Raw genomic sequence first — 20,654 nt, 5'->3', positions numbered from 1 at the left:
AATCACGTTTGTTGTATGGGAGCCCCCCTAACTATTTATTTTATTATATTTCAGAAATACGTCATTTGTGAAAATTTCAACTGTCTAGCTATCACGGTTCACGAGATACAGCCTGGTGACAGACAGACGGACAGTGAAATCTTAGTAATAGGGTCGCGTTTTTACCCTTTGGGTACGGAACTTGGGTATTCGGTTATCGCGCCCTGTTCCCTCGGGAACTGTGCATTTTTCCGGGATAAAAAGTAGTCTATGTCACTCTCGGGCCCATAAACTATCTCTATGCCAAAATTCACGTCGACCCGTCGCTCCGTTACGGCGTGAAGGACGGACAAACACACTTTCGCATTTACAATATTATATAGTATGGATTGCACGAACCATTTTGGCCCACTTTTGACCCCCCAATATCTTTAAATCTTCCTAATTAAGGGTGCGCCGAGCTTCTAGTGCATTTTTAAATCATTTTTGCATTATTTCTTTAAATCATTTTAGCATTCATTTAATCCCTTGCTGTAACATTACTAGTAAAACTGAAACTCATATATAAGATATTCATATATTACTCTATAAATCATACACTATAGAAACACGACAAGAAATAATCTCAAAGTCGTCTCTATATGAAAAACAAAATAAACCCCTAAAATACGACGTTAATATTTAAATGATAAGAAAATTACATGTTGTCTATCGTAAATACTCTTTCATCATCATCATCATCCCAGCCTATATACGTCCCACTGCTGGGCACAGGCCTCCTCTCAGAACAAGAGGGCTTGGGCCATAGTTCCCACGCGGGCCCAGTGCGGATTGGGAACTTCGCACGCACCATTGAATCGCTTCGCTGGTTTGTGCAGGTTTCCTCACGATGTTTTCCTTCACCGCAAAGCTCGTGGTAAATTTCAAATGTAATTCCGCACATGAATTTCGAAAAACTCAGAGGTGCGAGCCGGGGTTCGAACCCACGACCCTCTGCTTGAGAGGCGATAGGTCAAACCATTAGGCCACCACGGCTTCTTAGGCCACCACGGCTTATACTCTTACATCCATACTAATATTATAAATGCGAGTGTGTGTGTGTGTTTGTATGTTTGTCCGTCTTTCACGTCGAAGCGGAGGGACGAATCGACGTGATTTTTTGCACAGAGATAGTTTAATGGGCCAGAGAGTGACCTAGGCTACTAGTTCCCGCGAACTACGCGCTATAACCGAATTCCACGCGGGCGAAGCCGCGGGCAAAAGCTAGAAAAATATAAATGTAACTACAAGTAGATATTATCATCAACATCATCATCCCAGCCTATAGACGTCCCACTGCTGGGCACAGGCCTCCTCTCAGAACAAGAGGGCTTAGGCCATAGTACCCACGCGGGCCCAGTGCGGATTGGAAACATCACACGCACCACTGAATTGCTATCAGATATCGATTATCGCAATACTTTAAGCCGATACAAGAAAATTGTCTTTAGTCATATTGCACGCGTCAAGACCGCCTGTCTAGTATTAGACGTTAGACAAATAGGTCTGCATTGCAAAAACTAGGCACGTGAAAAAGCGGCAAGCAAGATGTATAATTAATTGGTTCACTTCTTAATGATTTCGACACGATTTATATATTTAAGATAAATATATTTAAGCTCCTGTTTGGTTGAGGTGGTTTATTATCATATGATCTATTAGGTCAATAATATACGAGAGTATCTCAGTGGTTATAAAATCGATACGTAATTTATTAATCTATCTAATACCTTTAAACGAGCAATTCTTGTATATATATAAATAATCAGAATCTCGGAAACGGCTCCAGCGATTTCGATGAAATTTAGTATGTGGGGGTTTTCGGGGATGACAAATCGATCTAGCTTGGTCTGATCTCTGGGAAAACTCTTATTATCGAGTTTTAGCCCGAGCAAAGCTCGGTCGCCCAGATACTATACATTTAATTCATGATAATGGTCCACCCGTTTAAGAGCTACGATGCCATAGACAGACACGCAGACACACATAGCGGTCAAACTTATAACACCCATCTTTTTGCGTCGCGGGTTAAAAAACGAAGTACAGCATTATTAGTCCCTAAGCTACGCTGTGGACAGACGGACGGACATGGCGAATTTATAAGGTTTCTTGTACCTACCTAACACGGAATTCTAAAAACAATAATGATCTGGAAGTTAGATAAAAACATTCATAAAGCATTTTCCTCTGACTATAATGTTTACTGTTTATAAATCTAACACTTATAATCTGGCTTAATCTTTCCATTAAACGCGCCTAATATAAAAAAGGCGGCCAAGTGCGAACAGGACAAGCGCACGAAGGGTTCCGTTTCCATACCATCTATACAACATTAGACATTAGCAAAAAACGGCAAAAAAACAAGTTTGTCGTATGGGAACCCCCTTAAATATTTATTTTATTTAAATTATTTATTTTTAAAGTGATTATACAACTAAAGATTCTGTGAATATTTCAAGCATCTACCTGTTGCCGTTATTAATATCAAGCAAAAAACGGCAAAAACAATCACGTTTGTTGTATGGGAGCCCACCTTAAATATTTATTTTATTCTGTTTTTAGTATTTGTTGTTATAGCGACCACAATAATACATAATCTGTGAAAATTTCAAGTATCTAACTATTACGACTCATTAAGAGATAGAGCCCTGTGACAGACGGATGAACAGACAGACAGACAGAGGAGTCTCAGTAATACGGTTCTGTATACTATCGCTGGAGCTATATAAAAAACCGGCCAAGAGTGTGTCGGACACGCCCAAGATAGGGTTCCGTAGCCATTAAAAATGAAGTAATATTTTTCTAAGATTTTCGTGTTGTGTACGGAAGCTTCCATGTTTAGGTATATTTTATATCTTAGGCTGCTATTACCACTTAAACTACTAATTATTTTCAAGCAATCTTAGCTGTTATAAATTTCCTTGTAAATTTGATATATTTCCAAAGTAGCTCGATTTTAATGAAAATTTGCACTTTAAAGTTGAATATTTCGCAAACCGATCACTGAATCGAACAATAGTTTGCCATAGTTTTAGAAGACCTATACAACGATACCTCACACTATAGGGTTAGTCGAGAAAAAAAAATCACCCCCACTTTACGTCTATGGGAGGCACGCTAAAAAAATATTTTTATTTTTATTTTACCACTTTGTCGGCGTGACTCATATGTATATTAATGCCAAATTACAGCTTTCTATTCCTAACGATCTCTGAGCTTAGCCGCGGACAGACAGACAGATATGACAAAACTATAAGGGTTCCTAGTTGACTACGGAACTCATATAAAATGGTAATGTATAGTCAATGCCTAATTTTTAGAATAGGAACAGAATTTGTCCCAAACTTACCTTGAATAGCTTAGCATGAACATCATCAAACCATATTAGGATATTCCACAGGCGCCGTCGCACTGAACAAAGCTTTTATGGTGGCGACCTCTGAGTAATCATTTATGAATAGGATGAATATAAACTTATCTACAATAAAACAAATTATACACGGCTTCCAGCCATAGAACTAAGAAATTTTATTATAAGAATTCTAAGAAGGCAAATATTTATTTTCACGGCTCAGGCATAATCTATGATTTGTAAATTTACGATAGCTACATCTATGTGACAAATGTGAGTTCATGCAGTTCCTCCACCTCCACACTGTAAGACATCTCATAAACACAACTATCACCACCCACGTTGACGCGTTTTGAACTCAACTAAAGTTTACCGCGCTATTAGATCTTAGACAAGTCTTTAATATGGACCTATTCAATAAATCACTGAAACTTACTATATTTACTGTCTTTTTGTCTGTCGATACCTCTTTAAGCTCAAACCGCTGGAACGTCTAGATGAAATTTGGTTATGGAAGTACTTTCAGAAATGTTGAAAAAATAAATTACATTGTCATTTCAAAGTGCAATATCTCAAAACCGTTGAACCGAATGAAACATAGTTAAAAGCCACTACAAGAAAGCTCGGTTTCATTTAAAAAGACTGCATGGAAATCAATTCATCCTTTTGAGAGCTATGATGCCACAGATGCCTTTGGCGTCACACTTATAAATAGCACCTCTCTCTTTACGAGAGAGGTTCAAAATAATGTACATTATCGCGTTCTGACAGTTCATAAAAGTTTAGTTTTAAATTTTACGCGTCCCACTGCTGGGCAAAGGCCTCCCCTATTTTCCAGGTGCAGATGGTAGGACCTTGTGCAACGTCCGCCCGGATTGCTACCACCGTCTTGCTCGCTAATCCTGCCGTGAAGCAGCAGTGCTTGCACTGTTGTGTTTCGACGTGGAGAGTAAGACAGCCGGTGAAATTACTAGCACTTGAGGTATCCCATCTTAGGCCTCTAGGTTGGCAACGCATCTGCAATCCCCCTGGTGTTGCAGGTGTCTATGGGCGGTGGTGATCTCTTACCATCAGGAGACCCACTTGCTCGTTTGCCATCCAGTCAAATAAAAAAAAATAAAAAACAGTGAATAGCTTAGATTAGGGCTGATGATTGTAAAAAATATAGCCAAGTTTTTATATAACTATCTATTATCTACATCACATCATCATCATCATCATCCCAGCCTATATACGTCCCACTGCTGGGCACAGGCCTCCTCTCAGAACAAGAGGGCTTGGGCCGTAGTTCCCACGCGGGCCCAGTGCGGATTGGGAACTTCAACGCACCATTGAATTGCTTCGCAGGTTTGTGCAGGTTTCCTCACGATGTTTTCCTTCACCGCAAAGCTCGTGGTAAATCTCAAATGTAATTCTGCACATGAATTTCGAAAAACTCAGTGGTGCGAGCCGGGGTTTGAACCCACGACCCTCTGCTTGAGAGGTCAAACCACTAGGCCACCACGGCTACCTACTATCTACTATCTACTATTACTGTCTATTATTTTATTATCTATTTTTATACATTAGGACACTATCGAGTTGATTTGATGACGGAACCGGAAGCTAGGTAGGTACTGGTACTCTAAGACAGATTATTGTAACCTAGTCGGTGTTCGGGCTCGTTAGAATCGTCTTAGGGTGGGCTTTAACCAAAAATGGTATCCAGGGTCTGATGATGGAGTCATGCAGGTTCGCTATTAAAGCTATTAGTTTAGTTTTAGTTTTTCATCTTTTTCTATGTATTATTCTTCCTCGTGAGCAAAGCTGTAGGATTAAGCTAGTTAAAAACATAAATCTTTTAACACGATTTCAAGGTTTTGTTAACAGCACAAGTATAACACTTAAGTTTCTTATCATTGAGTATTTCGGACCAAGTAATTGAGTTTCATAATGTTGCTTGCAATTAATTAAACTTGCCCAAAAAGCAATACGGTGGCAATTGTTTCATAATTATTAAAAATTGATAACTTTTATGGAATGTTTTACATATTCTGCGCTGTGACACACGGCTGTGTGTATTGTAAAACAGTTAGGTAGTTTCCTGAGTAAAAACAATTATTTTATTCAAACAGCCAGTTAGATTATTGGAAAATATTGAACCTATATTTTTTAATTTGGCAATTGAACAAAAAATGACAACGACGAAGCGCGTCAAAGTTCGGGAGTGGTGCCCGTGATATCACGCTGTGCTAAAAAGTTAAAGTTCGGCGTGATTCACGCTGTGTGACACTTTTGTGTGTGTGTCACTGCCGAACTTTAACTTTAAGTATCGTTTTTTTATTTGACTGACAAAAGAAATAATACGTGTCTAGAATTTTCTCATAATTTAACTGTCAGACTACAGGGGGTTAGTCACCATCGATTGATTAAATTTATTTGACGGATAAATGTGATGCCGTCTCTGTTTATTTTGTTCGAATAGACGGAGACGGCATCACATTTATCCGTCAAATAAAATTGGATTAAAACTGGATTGTGGGAAAGAGGAAGAGCTAGCTTTTGTATTTAACAATCATAGAAAGAGGAACTAAGGCGAGAGTTTTATAGGTTTTTTTTGAATGCTCGTTAAACTTCACAGCCGTATACCATGAACATTAGCTCAAATTACTATGTCAATTGCTTTTTTACTGCCTGTGGTGATTTCGTTTAATTAAAAACTTTAATTGTTTCGTCAGACACGCTAAGGTACAGAAGCCCTTTTATTAAGGCACACGGCAGTGTTTCGGGCCAACGTTCGAAATAAAAGCCGAGCGACAATGCAGTGGGTTTATGGCGTGTTAACATACACCGTTTTATTCACGGGGGATGAAAGATGTCACTACTGAATCATTAAAAGAAAACAGTATTTAATTGACAAGATTTAATTTTTTAACACCTGTAAATTACTACAGGAATCGAAAGTTTTGCCTCCTGAACATGGTAAAATATTTATTATAATTTATTTCACCATATTTAAAAAAATACAAAAAATTGAAAAAATATGCCTGAATTTGCCAACACTACGACATTAAGATAATAATATGTTTCCGTTACCTTTTTCACCAGAAAAAGGAGCAGTCATAATTTTGACAACGTCTATAAGCAACGTCTAGGTCAGATTTACGTGATCTTTTTTTTAAGAGACTAGACAAAAGTAATGGATCTATTGTGTCGTAGTTTTGGAGTTATGCCCTTTTAGAATAAGCACATCTTAAAAAAATTGTAATAAATTAATTAATAGTTGTAGCGAAATTTTAAAAATATCAGCGTTTTTCTCTTTCCAAACAGAATACAGAGAACAAATCAAATTATAGTCTTAGAAATATGAAATCTTGTCAATTATTTGATAACGAGATATCTCCAAACAAAAATATTAAGTAAAACTCTTTACTCCGCTATATATGGTTTAAAATTAATAGGAGCGGTTCTTGGGGATACTGAATAAAAATATATGGACACGTTCTTTTTTTATGAGTAGCTTTTTAGAACTTCTTTTTTATATATTTTATGGCTTCTATAGCTATGTCTATACTTTAGTGAAGTATCGCATTGGGTTTTTATTAAATCTGTAGCTTCTGAGAGCTTTTTACAAACGCAGCTTCTAAGAAAGAAAAAAAAAAACATTTATTCGTGACAAAATGGGTAGGTAAGTTTTACACAAAAATGTTTCGTGGGATTGATTGTTAACAGCCAGTGCCAAACTTGGCACCTTTTCAGTTACCAACACTACCGGATAACTTGGCTTGTTTTTTATGATTATGTTTTTCGTGGGATTTTGATTTACGACAGCTTTTGAACTAAGGTAGATTTTAATTGGACATGAACTGTATGAATTACTAGCTGATAAATTTAACAATTGTAATAAACCTTGTTACGATGAAATCATTAACTGTTAAAAGCTTTTGTTGTTCAATTAAATTTTATTTGAAATTGTTATGAGAAAATTGTTTTTCGATGTATGTCAAAGTTAGGTCAGCCAGATCGAGGGCATAATGCTGTATTATTTTATTGATATGAATATAAATAATAATTATTAACAATTATGTGAGTGAGCCATAAAACTTAAATAAATGAGAGCGCCTTCGAGATGGTGACATTTTTTTATAGAATGGTATATTGGGAAATATATTACTGCGTGTTACGTATGAGTAGTGAAACAAATTCTTTTTCACACCTCTCCTTCAGAAAAGTAACTTTTCCTCCCTGACGAGAGGGAGCAAAGTGCAACTTTTCTATTCAAGGTTTTTCTAAGTGTTTTATTGCAAATGCCATTTTTTGAAGTTGATAATTGTAAAGCCACGCCATTTTCTTTGCTGGTTGTTCTTTAATAATATTTAGATTTTTTTTCAAGTTTCTTAATGCTCGGTGTGAAAAGTTGTATGAGCCACTCGGGAGCAAAATTATTTTCATCTTGGGCGTTAACAGTTGAATCCCTCATTACGCTCAGGATTCTACTTTAGAATCCCTCGCTACGCTCAGGATTCTATTGCACAATCCTTCGCTACATTCTGGATTCAATGTACGCCCTCGCCGTAAATACACCATTTGCTCCCTTGTAACACAAATAACTATTGTGTCACAAGGGAGCAAACAAAATGGTGTATATTTGTGTGTAGAATGAGGGATTCAACTGTTAAAGCCCAAGATGAAAATAATTTTGCTCCCGAGTGGCTCATACAACTTTTCACAACGAGCATTAAAAAAACTTGATAAAAAATCTAAATATTAAGTATTAAGAACACCCAGCAAAAAAATGGCGTGGCTTTCCAATTATCAACTTCAAAAAATGGCATTTGCAATAAAACACTTAAAAAAGCCTTGAATAAAAGTTGCACTATGCTCCCTCTCGTCAGGGAGGAAAAGTTACTTTTCTGAAGGAGACGTGTGAAATAACTATAGTTCCACCTCGCAGCAATATTTTGTAGCTAGCTTCGAAATTCTCGTCTTGTAGCCAATTATGGAATGCTTTTCTCTTTTACACCACTACCGGAAAGAAACCTAGGACTGTCTAACACTAAAAATGCCATCTATTCAGCCAAACAGTTGATTCACTAAAATTCGCAGTTCACATAGCGAACGTTGTAAACGTTTGTAAATAAAAATAATCAGCTAGCTACATTACTGTACTGACAATTCTTTATATCAAACATTTTTTTTAATTCCAGGCAGCCAGTGCCCTCTTCACGCTTGACGCGGCACGCGGTGAAGCGCTCTCGCGCCGGCTGGCCAGAGGCGAGCGGCGCCGGCGTCGCTGCCGCGCTGCGCTAGCGATACTAGCGCTGCTGATGCTACTAGCGGCAGTCGGCGCTGTTGAGCTACTGCTGTCTCGAGGACAGAGGGTGTTTGGAGCTGTGCTTCGATAACAGAGGTAGTCTTTCCAACTTTTACTGTAACTTCACTGTTGTGCTAGAGCTACTAGCGCTGCTGATGCTACTAGCGGCAGTCGGTGCTGTTGAGCTTCTGCTGTCTCGAGGACAGAGGGTGTTTGGAGCTGTGCTTCGATAACAGAGGTAGTCTTTCCAACTTTTACTGTAACTTCACTGTTGTGCTAGAGCTACTAGCGCTGCTGATGCTACTAGCGGCAGTCGGCGCTGTTGAGCTACTGCTGTCTCGAGGACAGAGGGTGTTTGGAGCTGTGCTTCGATAACAGAGGTAGTCTCTCTAACTTTTACTGTAACTTCACTGTTGTGCTAGAGTTACTAGCGCTGCTGATGCTATTAGTGGCAATCGGTGCTGTTGAGCTACTGCTGTCTCGAGGACAGAGGTGTTTGGAGCTGTGCTTCGATAACAAAGGTAGTCTTTCCAAATTTTACTGTAACTTCACTGTTGTGTTAGAGCTACTAGCGCTGCTGATGCTACTAGCGGCAGTCGGTGCTGTTGAGCTACTGCTGTCTCGAGGACAGAGGGTGTTTGGAGCTGTGCTTCGATAACAGAGGTAGTCTTTCCAACTTTTACTGTAACTTCACTGTTGTGCTAGAGCTACTAGCGCTGCTGATGCTACTAGCGGCAGTCGGCGCTGTTGAGCTACTGCTGTCTTGAGGACAAAGGGTGTTTGGAGCTGTGCTTCGATAACAGAGGTAGTCTTTCCAATTTTTTACTGTAACTTCACTGTTGTGCTAGAGCTACTAGCGCTGCTGATGCTACTAGCGGCAGTCGGCGCTGTTGAGCTACTGCTGTCTCGAGGACAGAGGGTGTTTGGAGCTGTGCTTCGATAACAGAGGTAGTCTTTCCAACTTTTACTGTAACTTCACTGTTGTGCTAGAGCTAATAGCGCTGCTGATGCTACTAGCGGCAGTCGGTGCTGTTGAGCTACTGCTGTCTCGAGGACAGAGGGTGTTTGGAGCTGTGCTTCGATAACAGAGGTAGTCTTTCCAACTTTTACTGTAACTTCACTGTTGTGCTAGAGCTAATAGCCCTGCTGATGCTACTAGCGGCAGTCGGTGCTGTTGAGCTTCTGCTGTCTCGAGGACAGAGTGTGTTTGGAGCTGTGCTTTGATAACAGAGGTAGTCTTTCCAACTTTTACTGTAACTGCACTGTTGTGCTAGAGCTACTAGCGCTGCTGATGCTACTAGCGGCAGTCGGTGCTGTTGAGCTACTGCTGTCTCGAGGACAGAGGGTGTTTGGAGCTGTGCTTCGATAACAGAGGTAGTCTTTCCAACTTTTACTGTAACTTAATTGTTGTGCTAGAGCTACTAGCGCTGCTGATGCTACTAGCGGCAGTCGGCGCTGTTGAGCTTCTGCTGTCTCGAGGACTGTGTGTTTGGAGCTATGCTTTGATAACAGAGGTAGTCTTTCCAACTTTTACTGTAACTTCACTGTTGTGCTAGAGCTACTAGCGCTGCTGATGCTACTAGCGGCAGTCAGCGCTGTTGAGCTACTGCTGTCTCGAGGACAGAGGGTGTTTGGAGCTGTGCTTCGATAACAGAGGTAGTCTTTCCAACTTTTACTGTAACTGCACTATTGTGCTAGAGTTACTAGCGCTGCTGATGCTACTAGCGGCAGTCGGTGCTGTTGAGCTACTGCTGTCTCGAGGACAGAGGGTGTTTGGAGCTGTGCTTCGATAACAGAGGTAGTCTTTCCAACTTTTACTGTAACTTCACTGTTGTGCTAGAGCTACTAGCGCTGCTGATGCTACTAGCGGCAGTCAGCGCTGTTGAGCTACTGCTGTCTCGAGGACAGAGGGTGTTTGGAGCTGCGCTTCGATAACAGAGGTAGTCTTTCCAACTTTTACTGTAACTGCACTGTTTTGCTAGAGCTACTAGCGCTGCTGATGCTACTAGCGGCAGTCGGGCCTGTTGAGCTACTGCTGTCTAGGAGATGAAGGGTGTTTGGGGCTGTGCTGCAATAAAAGAGGTAGTATTTCGCTTTAATTATAACTGTGCTGCCGCCCGGTCAGTCAGCGCTGTTGAGCTGTTGATGTCTATTGGGCAGAAGGTGTTTGGGGCTGTGTTGCGATAGCAAAGGTAATTTTGAAACATATACAAAAGCCATGGCCGATGGGGTCAGAAGGTTATCGAATGGCGACCGCGGACCGGGAGACGATTCGAGCTGTCGGTAGGCCTCCAACAAGATGGAGTGACGACCTGGTTAAGATCGCGAGATCGCGTTGGATGCGGAAAGCACAAGACCGGTCTGAGTGCCTTGGGGAGGCCTATGTCCAGCAGTGGACGTCTTTTGGCTGATATGATGATGATGATTATTATTATTTAATATGAGCGAGTCTCACGGTAGTTTCATTTTCAACCCTTGAAATTATTTTGGCTGGTCTGTGCATGTTGCCAAGCGATGATTTAGGGGAGGAGAAGGGGGCAAGTTGATATAGGAAATAGGAATGACGGGAACAGTACGTGATTTGTAGAAAAGTTTGCAGTCGAAAATCTATAGATAACCATTCTGCTTATACTTTCAGGACGTTGGCGGTATTCAAGAGAAGCTGCTGAAAATAACAGCTGAAGAAACTTTCACCTTCTCACGAAAACTTTAAAGCGATTATTGATTAAACTCAATTGAGTCTATGTACCTTTATAAAAATAGGTTAATAAAGTAATATTAAATTGTGTGACTTTTCTACGTCCTTATTTTCTATTTGAATTTTAGTGTGCAGAAATTAAATGTAATTTTGTGCCAATAATATAAATTCAAAGTTGTCGCAAGAAATAAATTTTTTTTTTTAGGTTTAAGTTAACAGCCAAGTGCTCGACACGTGCGCGTATCTAGTCGCATAATTGTCGCAAGTCATAATCTAATGTTTGTCATAATTTTTGTTGTATTTTTTTTTTGATATTATTAAATGGTTATCATGTAGAACTCTATAGGTTAGGTTAAGTTTGTTAACGCATTCAGAGAAAAATTGTTATGACAAACAATACTATACATTATGACAAACATTGTATTATGACTTTCAACAATTATTCGAGCCGATATGGACCCGCTCGACACCTTAATTCCCAATAGATGACACCTAGCTGCGCTTCCACTGCTAGTGATATAAAACTGAATCTGACAACTATTGGGACAGTGACCAGCATTCGTACGTTTAGCTTATTTATCGAAAAAAATACCATTAGATAAAAAATGCTTAAGTACTTACTTGATTCCGATTCCACTATCGAATTGAATTTAGTGTTACATATAACTTAGGTTTAATAAAAAAAAATTGAGAATATTGAAAAAAGTGTCTGAATTATCATTTCTTGCCGTTTAAAATTGTAAGTACATGGCGTAACCACTGTTCTTATAATTTTAGCATAAAAAAAAATACAAAATTGTACTGAAAATAAAAATGTGAAAATTTTGTGTGTGTTCGCTATTCTTTCGCGTTAAAATAGCTGAACGAAGTTGTATGAAATTTGGTATGCAGATAACATATCTGGAATAACACATATTTTTTATCTTAAAGAAAGAAAAAAAAATATTGCCACAAAAAAAACTAAAATAATACATTTATTCCACTTTCTGCTGGCATTGCTACACAATCTGTTAATATTGCTTGTGGCAAAAGGGAGCGGCTCAGCATAAGCCGAGTCTAGGCAGCGAGCCGCGAGGCCTCGACGCTGGTTTTCAGCCTGGCCCTTCCGTCTCTGAGCGCACATAAAACTATGCTAGGATGAGTAGCTGGCAACAAATATTATTACCTAATGTCTATAAATTTAAAAATATGAATATGAAATTAGCTTATTAGCTTATATATTATTTCTACGGGAACGGGTTAATATCTCCAAATTTCAATCGTTAGGTTCAGAGACATAATTTGGCGCGGAATTTTATACAACTTTAGTGAAATCCACGTTGTAATTTTTGGGGATTCCCACGGATTTTTTTTTATCTTTACTGAGCAAGCCCGTGATTTGAGTTTTTAATATAAATATAACCTTTATAGATAATAATTTTATTTGTTGTGTGTGACTCGGAATGTCTTTTTTTGTAAATTGAAGACCAAAATGAAATTAAAATGATGAAAAGAATCACTGTCTTCAATATCGTTTGCGTGTGTACTAAAACTATAGATATACAACGTGTTATTTTTCATTTCCGTTAATTTTAAGAAAACTTTCAACAGGTCAAACTAAATTATTTTTTCTAAGACACTAGAGACCTAACTCTTTTTGTTTAAAAAATAATCCAGAATGAAGGTAATTAATTATGCAAAGTGGTTAAAACAGTGTAAAGTGTTGTTTTTAAATTTCGTAACTAATGTGTTTTTGATTCATACGTATTTAGCTAAAGAAGGTTAAAAAGGTAGGATTTGATTTTTCCTCTTTTGTGTCAAGTCAGTCAAGTCACTTCAAGTTTGTGAATTTAACAATTGGAACTTTGACGATGAGAGTTAAAGTTATGTCAGATTTTTACGATTTAGCAAATACAAGTTAATTAGTCGGTAGTTTTTATGCATTGAGAGTCCTTTGTCGAAGTTAACGAAAATCTAAAAAAACACTGTGTATTTATTGTAGTTACTTATTTGACAATGTGCCGAAAATAGTAAAGATCCTTTCAATAAGCTAGTTTTTTCTTATGAATTATTTATGTTGCCATTAATATTGTTCACATGTTAGGTAAGTGAAGACAAATAAATATAGTGATTATATTATCATCAATTGGTCTATCAACAAAGCAACGTGTGATTTGGGAAAAACCCTATTTAGAAAATTGTATAAATATATACCTAACAGTGATATTATAATTTAGTATTAATTAGAATTATTACACAGCTGTATATTAGTATGAAATTATAACAATCGAAACATTAGAAGAGCCAACGTAGTAATTTATCACAGTAAATAAGTTATAATGACTTTCCTTAAAAAACTGCGTTCTGTAAGTCATAAAGTCTTGCTTCGGTTTTCATTTCTAATGAACTTTGTACATGTAAATAATTTAAAGTCAAAATATATGTTTAATTAAGGCATATTATAAATGTCGAAGAAATTGAGCACTCTTTTATTTTATATATTTTTATATTTTTCTCAAAACAATATTTTACTCCATGGCATTTTTTGTAATACTTTAAATTGGATTGATTCCATGATGGGTTAGATAATTTGTTTCAAGTAGTTCTACTGTGTTTATTGTCACATTATATTATATGTTGTATCCATTATGAATTTACAGTGTTTTTAATAATCCTAACTGTTGCTCAAATTAGACCCAATCAATAATAGATCCCATACTATTGTATGTTAATTATTTCTATGCATTCAAGAGCATGGAGACAACCCCTTGCTGGAATAATGTAACACTTCATAAGAATCCGAGTCTAATAGTAACACTATTTTGTTAATTTTTGTTTTACTTGAAAAGGGGTAATAGTTGAATTTTATTCGTGTTCAAAATATTTTAAAATTTATGTTAAGTTACCTAAATGGTGATCTGCGTACTTCATTAAATTATGTATAAATATTGTACCTACTTTTTGCACATCATGTCTATGTGTGCAGCACGAAGCGTTTTGTATTAAATAAAATATGACTTTGTATTGAGTTTGTTATTTAATTTCAAAACGATAAATGCAAAAATATTTTGGTACTTAATATAAAAGAGGTAGGTACTTATTTAAATTCACACTAAAGAATAATACACAAGGACCAACAGTGCAACAATAATGACATGGTAATAGAGACTACGAGTACTAAATAGGAAGTAAATTATTGTTACGTAGGTATTAATTCAAACAAACTTTTTTTTTCTAAAATTACATGGTACTAGAGCACTTGATCTAATGTGATTAAGTTTCTAATCTGCCGCAATGACGTCATCCATTTTTTGATCCGTGTCCTCAACTGGAACTTTTTCGACCATTTGACAGTTAAAAGCCAACGCAACAACCTGAAAAGTAAAATTATAAATAAATAAATCAGTATTTTTTTGTATTAAATCATCAAAATTATCATCATCTTAACAGGATGCAGCTAAATTAAAAAAAAACATAAGAACAGAGGCGTCTTTAGTCCATGTAGCGCCCGTGTGCAATTATTATTTTAGCGCCATCTAGGAAGCGCACGGTCAAAATGGAATAGGTACTAAGTGTGACACAGTGCCGCGGCCGGCGCCCCTAACACCGCTGCGCCCGTGTGCAACGCACACCCTGCACTATAGGTAAAGACGCCTGCCTCTGCATAAGAAAGAAATTTTGTTTGTTTGTACACAAAAAAATTGAGCAAAAGTACAGTGGTAGGTAATTCAATTTTAGATTCCAAAATATTGAATTCGGGAATCAATTCCATCGAAGTGTTAGTTACAGCTTGAAAATTAGGTTAGTAAAACAAATTTCAATTCTATAAAATTACATCAGGTGTACGATTGCATCCATCTCTGCAAAACATGCGAACCCCACTGCTCAAGCCAGTGCTTAGGAAGTCTGCTAAAGCTGTTGCGGTCATTTTCCCTCCTCCCCCCACCATTTTGCCTCCGCAATCATGTCCAATCATGTCGCAATCATCACCATCAGCCAGATGAAGTGAAGTCCATTGTTGAACAAGAGCCTCCCCCTTAGAACGCCACAATGAACGACAACTCCCCACTTGTATCCACGTTGCCCTCAACTGTCACGATGTCGTCAGTCCATAATAGAAAACCTGCCAACGCTTCGTCTTCCGGTTCAGTCCACTGCTAAATAAATAACGTGCTACTCTCGGTCCGTTTATTCAGAGACTGAGTACCTTCATCTTATAAATCTTACAATATTATATTGATAATAACCTACCAGTGGCGTGGCGTTAGATATTTCCGTGGTAAAGCCGAAGCAAAGATCGCTTACATCTTTCACAAATCCGGTATGTCCTGTTGTCCTATTTTGTAAATATTGGGCAAGCCAACGGGAATAGGGTTCTAAGAACGCTTCGCCACTGTAACCTACCCTCTTTATACATATAACAGTCGCCATTCGAGAACTTTCCTCTCCAAACATCATCATCATCAGCCAGAAGACGTCCACTGCTGAACAAAGGCCTGAACGCCACAATGAACAACAACTCTCCACTTGCATCCACCGGTTACCCGCAATTCTCACGAACATATGGCGCGCTAAAAACAAACAATACCTTGGGTGCCGTTTCAGGGTTGCTTCTAACTTTAGCCAGGAAGCGATCGTAGTAGCCGCCGCCGTGGCCCAGGCGGCTGCCAGACTTGGAGAACGCTAGACCTGGAGCGATGATCAGATCAAGGCCTCCTGGAACATTGGAATTAGTATGATTAAATCAATGACAGTGGAAATATGACTGGAGCCGAGTTGTTAGTGACCTAACTATGAAACTGGAGGTTGAGGGTTCGAATTTTGGTAGAAGTAGCTTCTTGTATTATGTGTGTAAATTCTTTATCCATAAGTACTAATGCTTACTAATATTATAAATTCGAAAGTAACCCTGTCTGTCTTTTTTGTCTTTTGACTGGCCTTTTTCCACATATATCTCACTGTTTGTCAATTGTATTTGTTTCTTTTACTCGACTGCAAGGAGAGGTATTGTTTGTACAATAAGGAGTTTACGTACCTACATTTAAGTGGCGTAGCGTTAAAATTTTCGGTAGCAAGCCTCAGCGAAAAATACTACAAAGAGGCGAGTGTAGAAAAGGCGGATGTGGGGGAGTGGCTCAAAATTTAGGCAAGCCGGTGAGAATCGAGTTGTTAAGGGGACACGAGGACACTCCATACATACATACAATGGCGTTTGTATTATACCTGATTCCAAAGCATCATCCCTCGCAGCGTCCTTCGCATGCTGTGCGATCCCATGCTTCGTTACATCCATGGCAGCTTCGTCTCCTGTCTCCACGCGTAACATCTTCATATGCCCCCCAGCGTACTGGGGGACAAAGGCGGCCCCCTTCTGCTTCACGTGCTCTAGAAGGCGGGCGGTGTCAACTTCTTGGTCAGTGCTCATGTAGAGGGCGATGCGTTTTGATGATTTGTACCACGGGTGGTTAATAACCTGGAAGTTTTTAGTTAGGATAAGTTTAGAGAAGGTACGCGACGCTAACCTAACTTAACTTCAACATTTACAAACAGACGAACATACTTTCTCGTAGACAACTCTCGATTGCCTTGTCTTCTCCTCAGCCGATAGAGATGCTATCCGGGATGCCACCTCATTGCGGAGCAGCATTTTTGCAGGATTGGGTGTCCCGGGAGCCATTTTTGGCTGGAAATTAAAAAAAAATGTGACAGAACAGTCATGGAAAAAATACCTATCACATATCATAACCATAACCACTTCAATATTTATTCGGTACAGACTTTTATTTTCTTTAAAAACCGGTCATAAACATTAATTCATTTTTAAAGAATATAACAGTCTATCACGAAGAATTATTGGAGTAGACACGTTAACTTATATATTAAGAAGTGTTCTATCAGACAACATTTTTAATTCTCATTCAATTTTTAAGGAATAATCGAGATATACTAACAAAAATGCAACGTTGCCAGCTCAGCAGGTATAAACGCTCTTAACGATTAATAAATGACGACCAATAAATTATCTAAGTTCAAGTTATTTGAACATGTTACAAAACAAAAGTAGCTTAGTTACGCGAGTACTTATCTTGAATTTAAAGACCCATGGTCAGAGACATCCTGTATATTGGGGTCATTTAATGGTCCCAAATCAGCATAAGCCGCCCTTTAAGGACGGTGCTGGTCTTTCTTTAGGATCATTAGCCGCGTATCCATTAGAGCAGCCTCAGGCCGCACCGCGAGCCGAGCCATATTTTGTCGGTTTTTTGGCCGTGCTCAAAGGAGCCTCAGTCTGAGCCGTGCCTTTGGCAGCGTCTCCACTTGCGCGGCCTCGGAGCGAGGCAGCCGCTCGGCCCGAGGCTGCCTCTAGTGTATACGCGGCTATTAATAAATGAATTAAGGTTGGTAAGTAGGTACTTATATTTGATAAATTTGCTTTTTTTTAACCCCGACGCAAAAAGAGGGGTGTTATAAGTTTGACCGCTATGAGTATATGTGTGTGTGTCTGGCTGTCTGTGGCACCGTAGCTCTTTAACGGGTCGACCGATTTGAATGCGGTTTTTTTAATTGAAAGCAGGTTTTCTAGCGATGGTTCTTAGAGAAGTTTTATCAAAATCGGTTCAGCCGTTTTTGAGATATTGAACTTTGACAAAGTCGGGGGTTTTTCAACTGTTTGTTGGGTTCAGCCGTTTTTGAGATATTCCAACTTTTTGTTGGTTAGGTTAGGTTAGTTTACCAAGATACGTCTGAACTGAAGTTCCGATTCCACACTGAGGGCGCTAGGGAACTACAGCCCAAGCTTTCTTAATCTTAGAGGAGGATATATTACATATCGTTTGGAGAAGATAATGATTACTTAATTTTTAGATGTCTGAAATGTGGATTTCAAAATAAAGATCGTGTATTTGACATTTTTTTTATACGACTCAAGGTGACTAAGTAAATAAAATAGCATTTCAAATGTTTTTATTTACTGTTTAAGAAAGATTAACAAGCTTTAATAATAAATAGTGCCTATCTTTCTGTAGTAACTTTGAAGAGATTTTTTGAATGACATGCAAATATTTAAAGATTACAAGAGGCGAATGATTTCATAAGATATTTGGATAGATGCGAAAACGTCTAATAAATCTCAGACGACTGATAAACATTATTTAAATAGTTTTTTTCAGATAAAACACAACTTTTCGCTTACTTTTACTAAGTGTAGCGACGGTTTTAAGGTTAGCAATAAAGTCCAAAAGAAAAAACAAGTTCTTTTAAAAATAGGTAACTCAATTGATCCAATATTGAACATGATTATCACATTCACTTACCAGTGAATACAGAAGTCCGCAGCGACAGTCAAACAACTACTGTTTGTAATCATCGTCCAATGATAAAACGATATGGAACCAAAACAGTGTCACGAACAATGCACGTGCTAGATATATTGATAACAGCGCCATCTAGCGAAACTACGCCAAACTAGCTGGGTGCACTCTAGCGGGGGCTGTGGGAAGTTGGAAGGAAGCTGTGTGGAAAATTTATATTAGTTACGTGAGGAATGGTTTAGGTGGCTTTGAAAAGCGATATATGTTTTTAATCTAATATATAAAATTCTCGGGTCACAATGTTTGTAACAAAATTCCTCCGAAACGGCTTGACCGATTTTTATGAAATTTTTTGTGTATATTTAGTAGGTCTGAGAATAGTACGTAAACTATTTTTCATATTTCTACGCGGACGGAGTCGCGGGCAACAGCTAGCATCTAATATAAATTCGACTCATGGAACAAGTAGGTACATTTAAGTTGTTTGATTCAAATGCATTTACATTTTGTATTACACTACACTAGGGAATGCAATCCCGACTCGAGATCGTAAAGTCGAGATCCCGCGGGATTAGAAATATCAATCCCGCGGGATTCCGAGATTTTCGAGATCTCGTCTAGTTAAAAAAATCACATCACTGTAAACGATGAAAACTGCTTCTTGGTTATAGTGAGGTTGAATAAAACAAAATATTATTGGAAACAAAAGCCTTTATCCTTTAATTTAACTAAAGTAACGCAATGCACCTCTTTCTCACTCACTCGATACAGTTTATTATTATCTGTCCCACTCGTTCACTCGTCATCTGTCGCTAATATTCGGAAATACTCGGAATAGTTTGTTCGGTACCCTTAGTGTAAGTTTTCGGTTACAAAATACGTCTCGAGCGCGTTCGCGTCAAAATCTCAATTTGTATGGAAACACGAACAGCGCCTCTAGCGGAACGTTTGCGATGTTCGTGTTTCCATACAAATTGAGATTTTAACGCGAACGCGATCGAGACGTATTTTGTAACCGAAAACTTACACTAAGGGTACGGCACTGCACTCCCGCCTACCCACCCGGCCGTCCGTCCGTCAGTCAGCGCACCGCTCGCGACCTGACCATTGCCGCCTAATCCCGTCAATCTCGAACGAGATCTCGTCATATTATGCTTCGGGATTGATCCCGAAAAATTACACGGGATCTCGCGAGATCGGGATCCCGCGAGATCGGATTGCATTCCCTACACTACACCCATGTCATCTAAATTTACTGCATGCTTAAAACTGTTAAAAACGGCTGTAGTGTTAAATACTTGTGATGTATAGATAATTACATATCATTAATTAACACTGTAAATCAGATCTGTTAAAAAAATATATACCTCGTTGAGTTTCTTGAGGTCATAGTTCTATCTAACCTAACCCAACCAACTGACTGACAGTAGTTATTTTTTCTATGGGTCGCAGTTCTAACCCAACCAAACCTACTGTACTGGCAGCAGTTGGTTTTTCTTAGGGTCTCAGTTCTAAGCTAACCTATTTCTTAACCAAGTTAACCTGAGCTACAGGGACATCTAAATTATTCTTGTGTTATCAAATGATACATTTTAGTAAACGTTTTTTGCCAAACGTTGATTTGACAAACGTGGTTTTGCCAAATGACGAAAATAATAAATGAATAGTTTGCCAAATAATGAATTGTTATATATGACGGTTTTTCTAATAAAGAATTTGTCCAACTAAAGAGCCAACCGAAGCAACTGGAGGTCTATGGGAGAGGCCTATGTCCAACAATGGACGTCCTACGGCTGAGATGATGATGATGATGAAGTGCTTGATATAGCCTAAATTGAAAAAAGATACTTTGACTTTTGCTAAGTAACTACAATTTTATTAATTATGAGCTCATAGTGTAATTGCAATAGCAAAAAAAAACTAACTTCAAAAGTAGCTCTTTTTATGGTGTGCCATTGTATGAACTAGCATGTAGCACTATCGCTTGTTACATGAGTGAAACGT

At 38.4% G+C, this 20,654-nt stretch overlaps 2 protein-coding genes and 1 long non-coding RNA gene across 3 annotated transcripts in view; 2 read left to right on the top strand and 1 right to left on the bottom strand.

Annotated features, from left to right (window-relative positions):
* Nucleotides 1-9,038, top strand: part of LOC141435248 (uncharacterized) — a 74,072-nt gene extending 65,034 nt beyond the window's left edge. Inside the window, exon 5 of the mRNA XM_074097904.1 lies at nucleotides 8,557-9,038. Coding sequence (XP_073954005.1) covers nucleotides 8,557-8,754 — 198 coding nt within the window. The 3' untranslated portion in view covers nucleotides 8,755-9,038. The remainder of the gene's footprint in view (nucleotides 1-8,556) is intronic.
* A 1,310-nt stretch (nucleotides 9,039-10,348) lies between these two features.
* On the top strand, nucleotides 10,349-14,364 carry LOC141435247 (uncharacterized). Its single transcript, XR_012452126.1, has 2 exons — nucleotides 10,349-10,461; nucleotides 11,302-14,364. It is a non-coding gene; the product is annotated as an uncharacterized lncRNA (long non-coding RNA).
* On the bottom strand, nucleotides 13,842-18,738 carry LOC141435246 (5-formyltetrahydrofolate cyclo-ligase-like). Its single transcript, XM_074097903.1, has 5 exons — nucleotides 18,654-18,738; nucleotides 16,901-17,023; nucleotides 16,564-16,813; nucleotides 15,929-16,056; nucleotides 13,842-14,714 (listed from the first exon to the last, which is right to left on the bottom strand). The coding sequence occupies exons 2-5, from the start codon at nucleotides 17,015-17,017 to the stop codon at nucleotides 14,622-14,624; spliced, it is 588 nt and encodes a 195-aa protein (XP_073954004.1). The 5' UTR covers nucleotides 17,018-17,023; nucleotides 18,654-18,738; the 3' UTR covers nucleotides 13,842-14,621.
* Between the last annotated feature and the right edge of the window lie 1,916 nt (nucleotides 18,739-20,654).

The sequence above is a fragment of the Choristoneura fumiferana genome, chromosome 14, assembly GCF_025370935.1.
Source record: "Choristoneura fumiferana chromosome 14, NRCan_CFum_1, whole genome shotgun sequence".
In the NCBI taxonomy this organism is placed as follows: Eukaryota; Metazoa; Arthropoda; class Insecta; order Lepidoptera; family Tortricidae; genus Choristoneura; species Choristoneura fumiferana.
This window is presented reverse-complemented; position numbering and strand designations above follow the sequence as displayed.

Excerpts from the sequence above, each read along its gene's own strand:
- LOC141435246 (XM_074097903.1), bottom strand. The coding sequence starts at position 17,017 with ATGGCTCCCGGGACACCCAATCCTGCAAAAATGCTGCTCCGCAATGAG. Across the intron at positions 16,814-16,900 it reads CGAGAGTTGTCTACGAGAAA|GTTATTAACCACCCGTGGTA; the intron begins GTATGTTCGTCT and ends AAAAACTTCCAG. Across the intron at positions 16,057-16,563 it reads GGATGATGCTTTGGAATCAG|GAGGCCTTGATCTGATCATC; the intron begins GTATAATACAAA and ends CCAATGTTCCAG.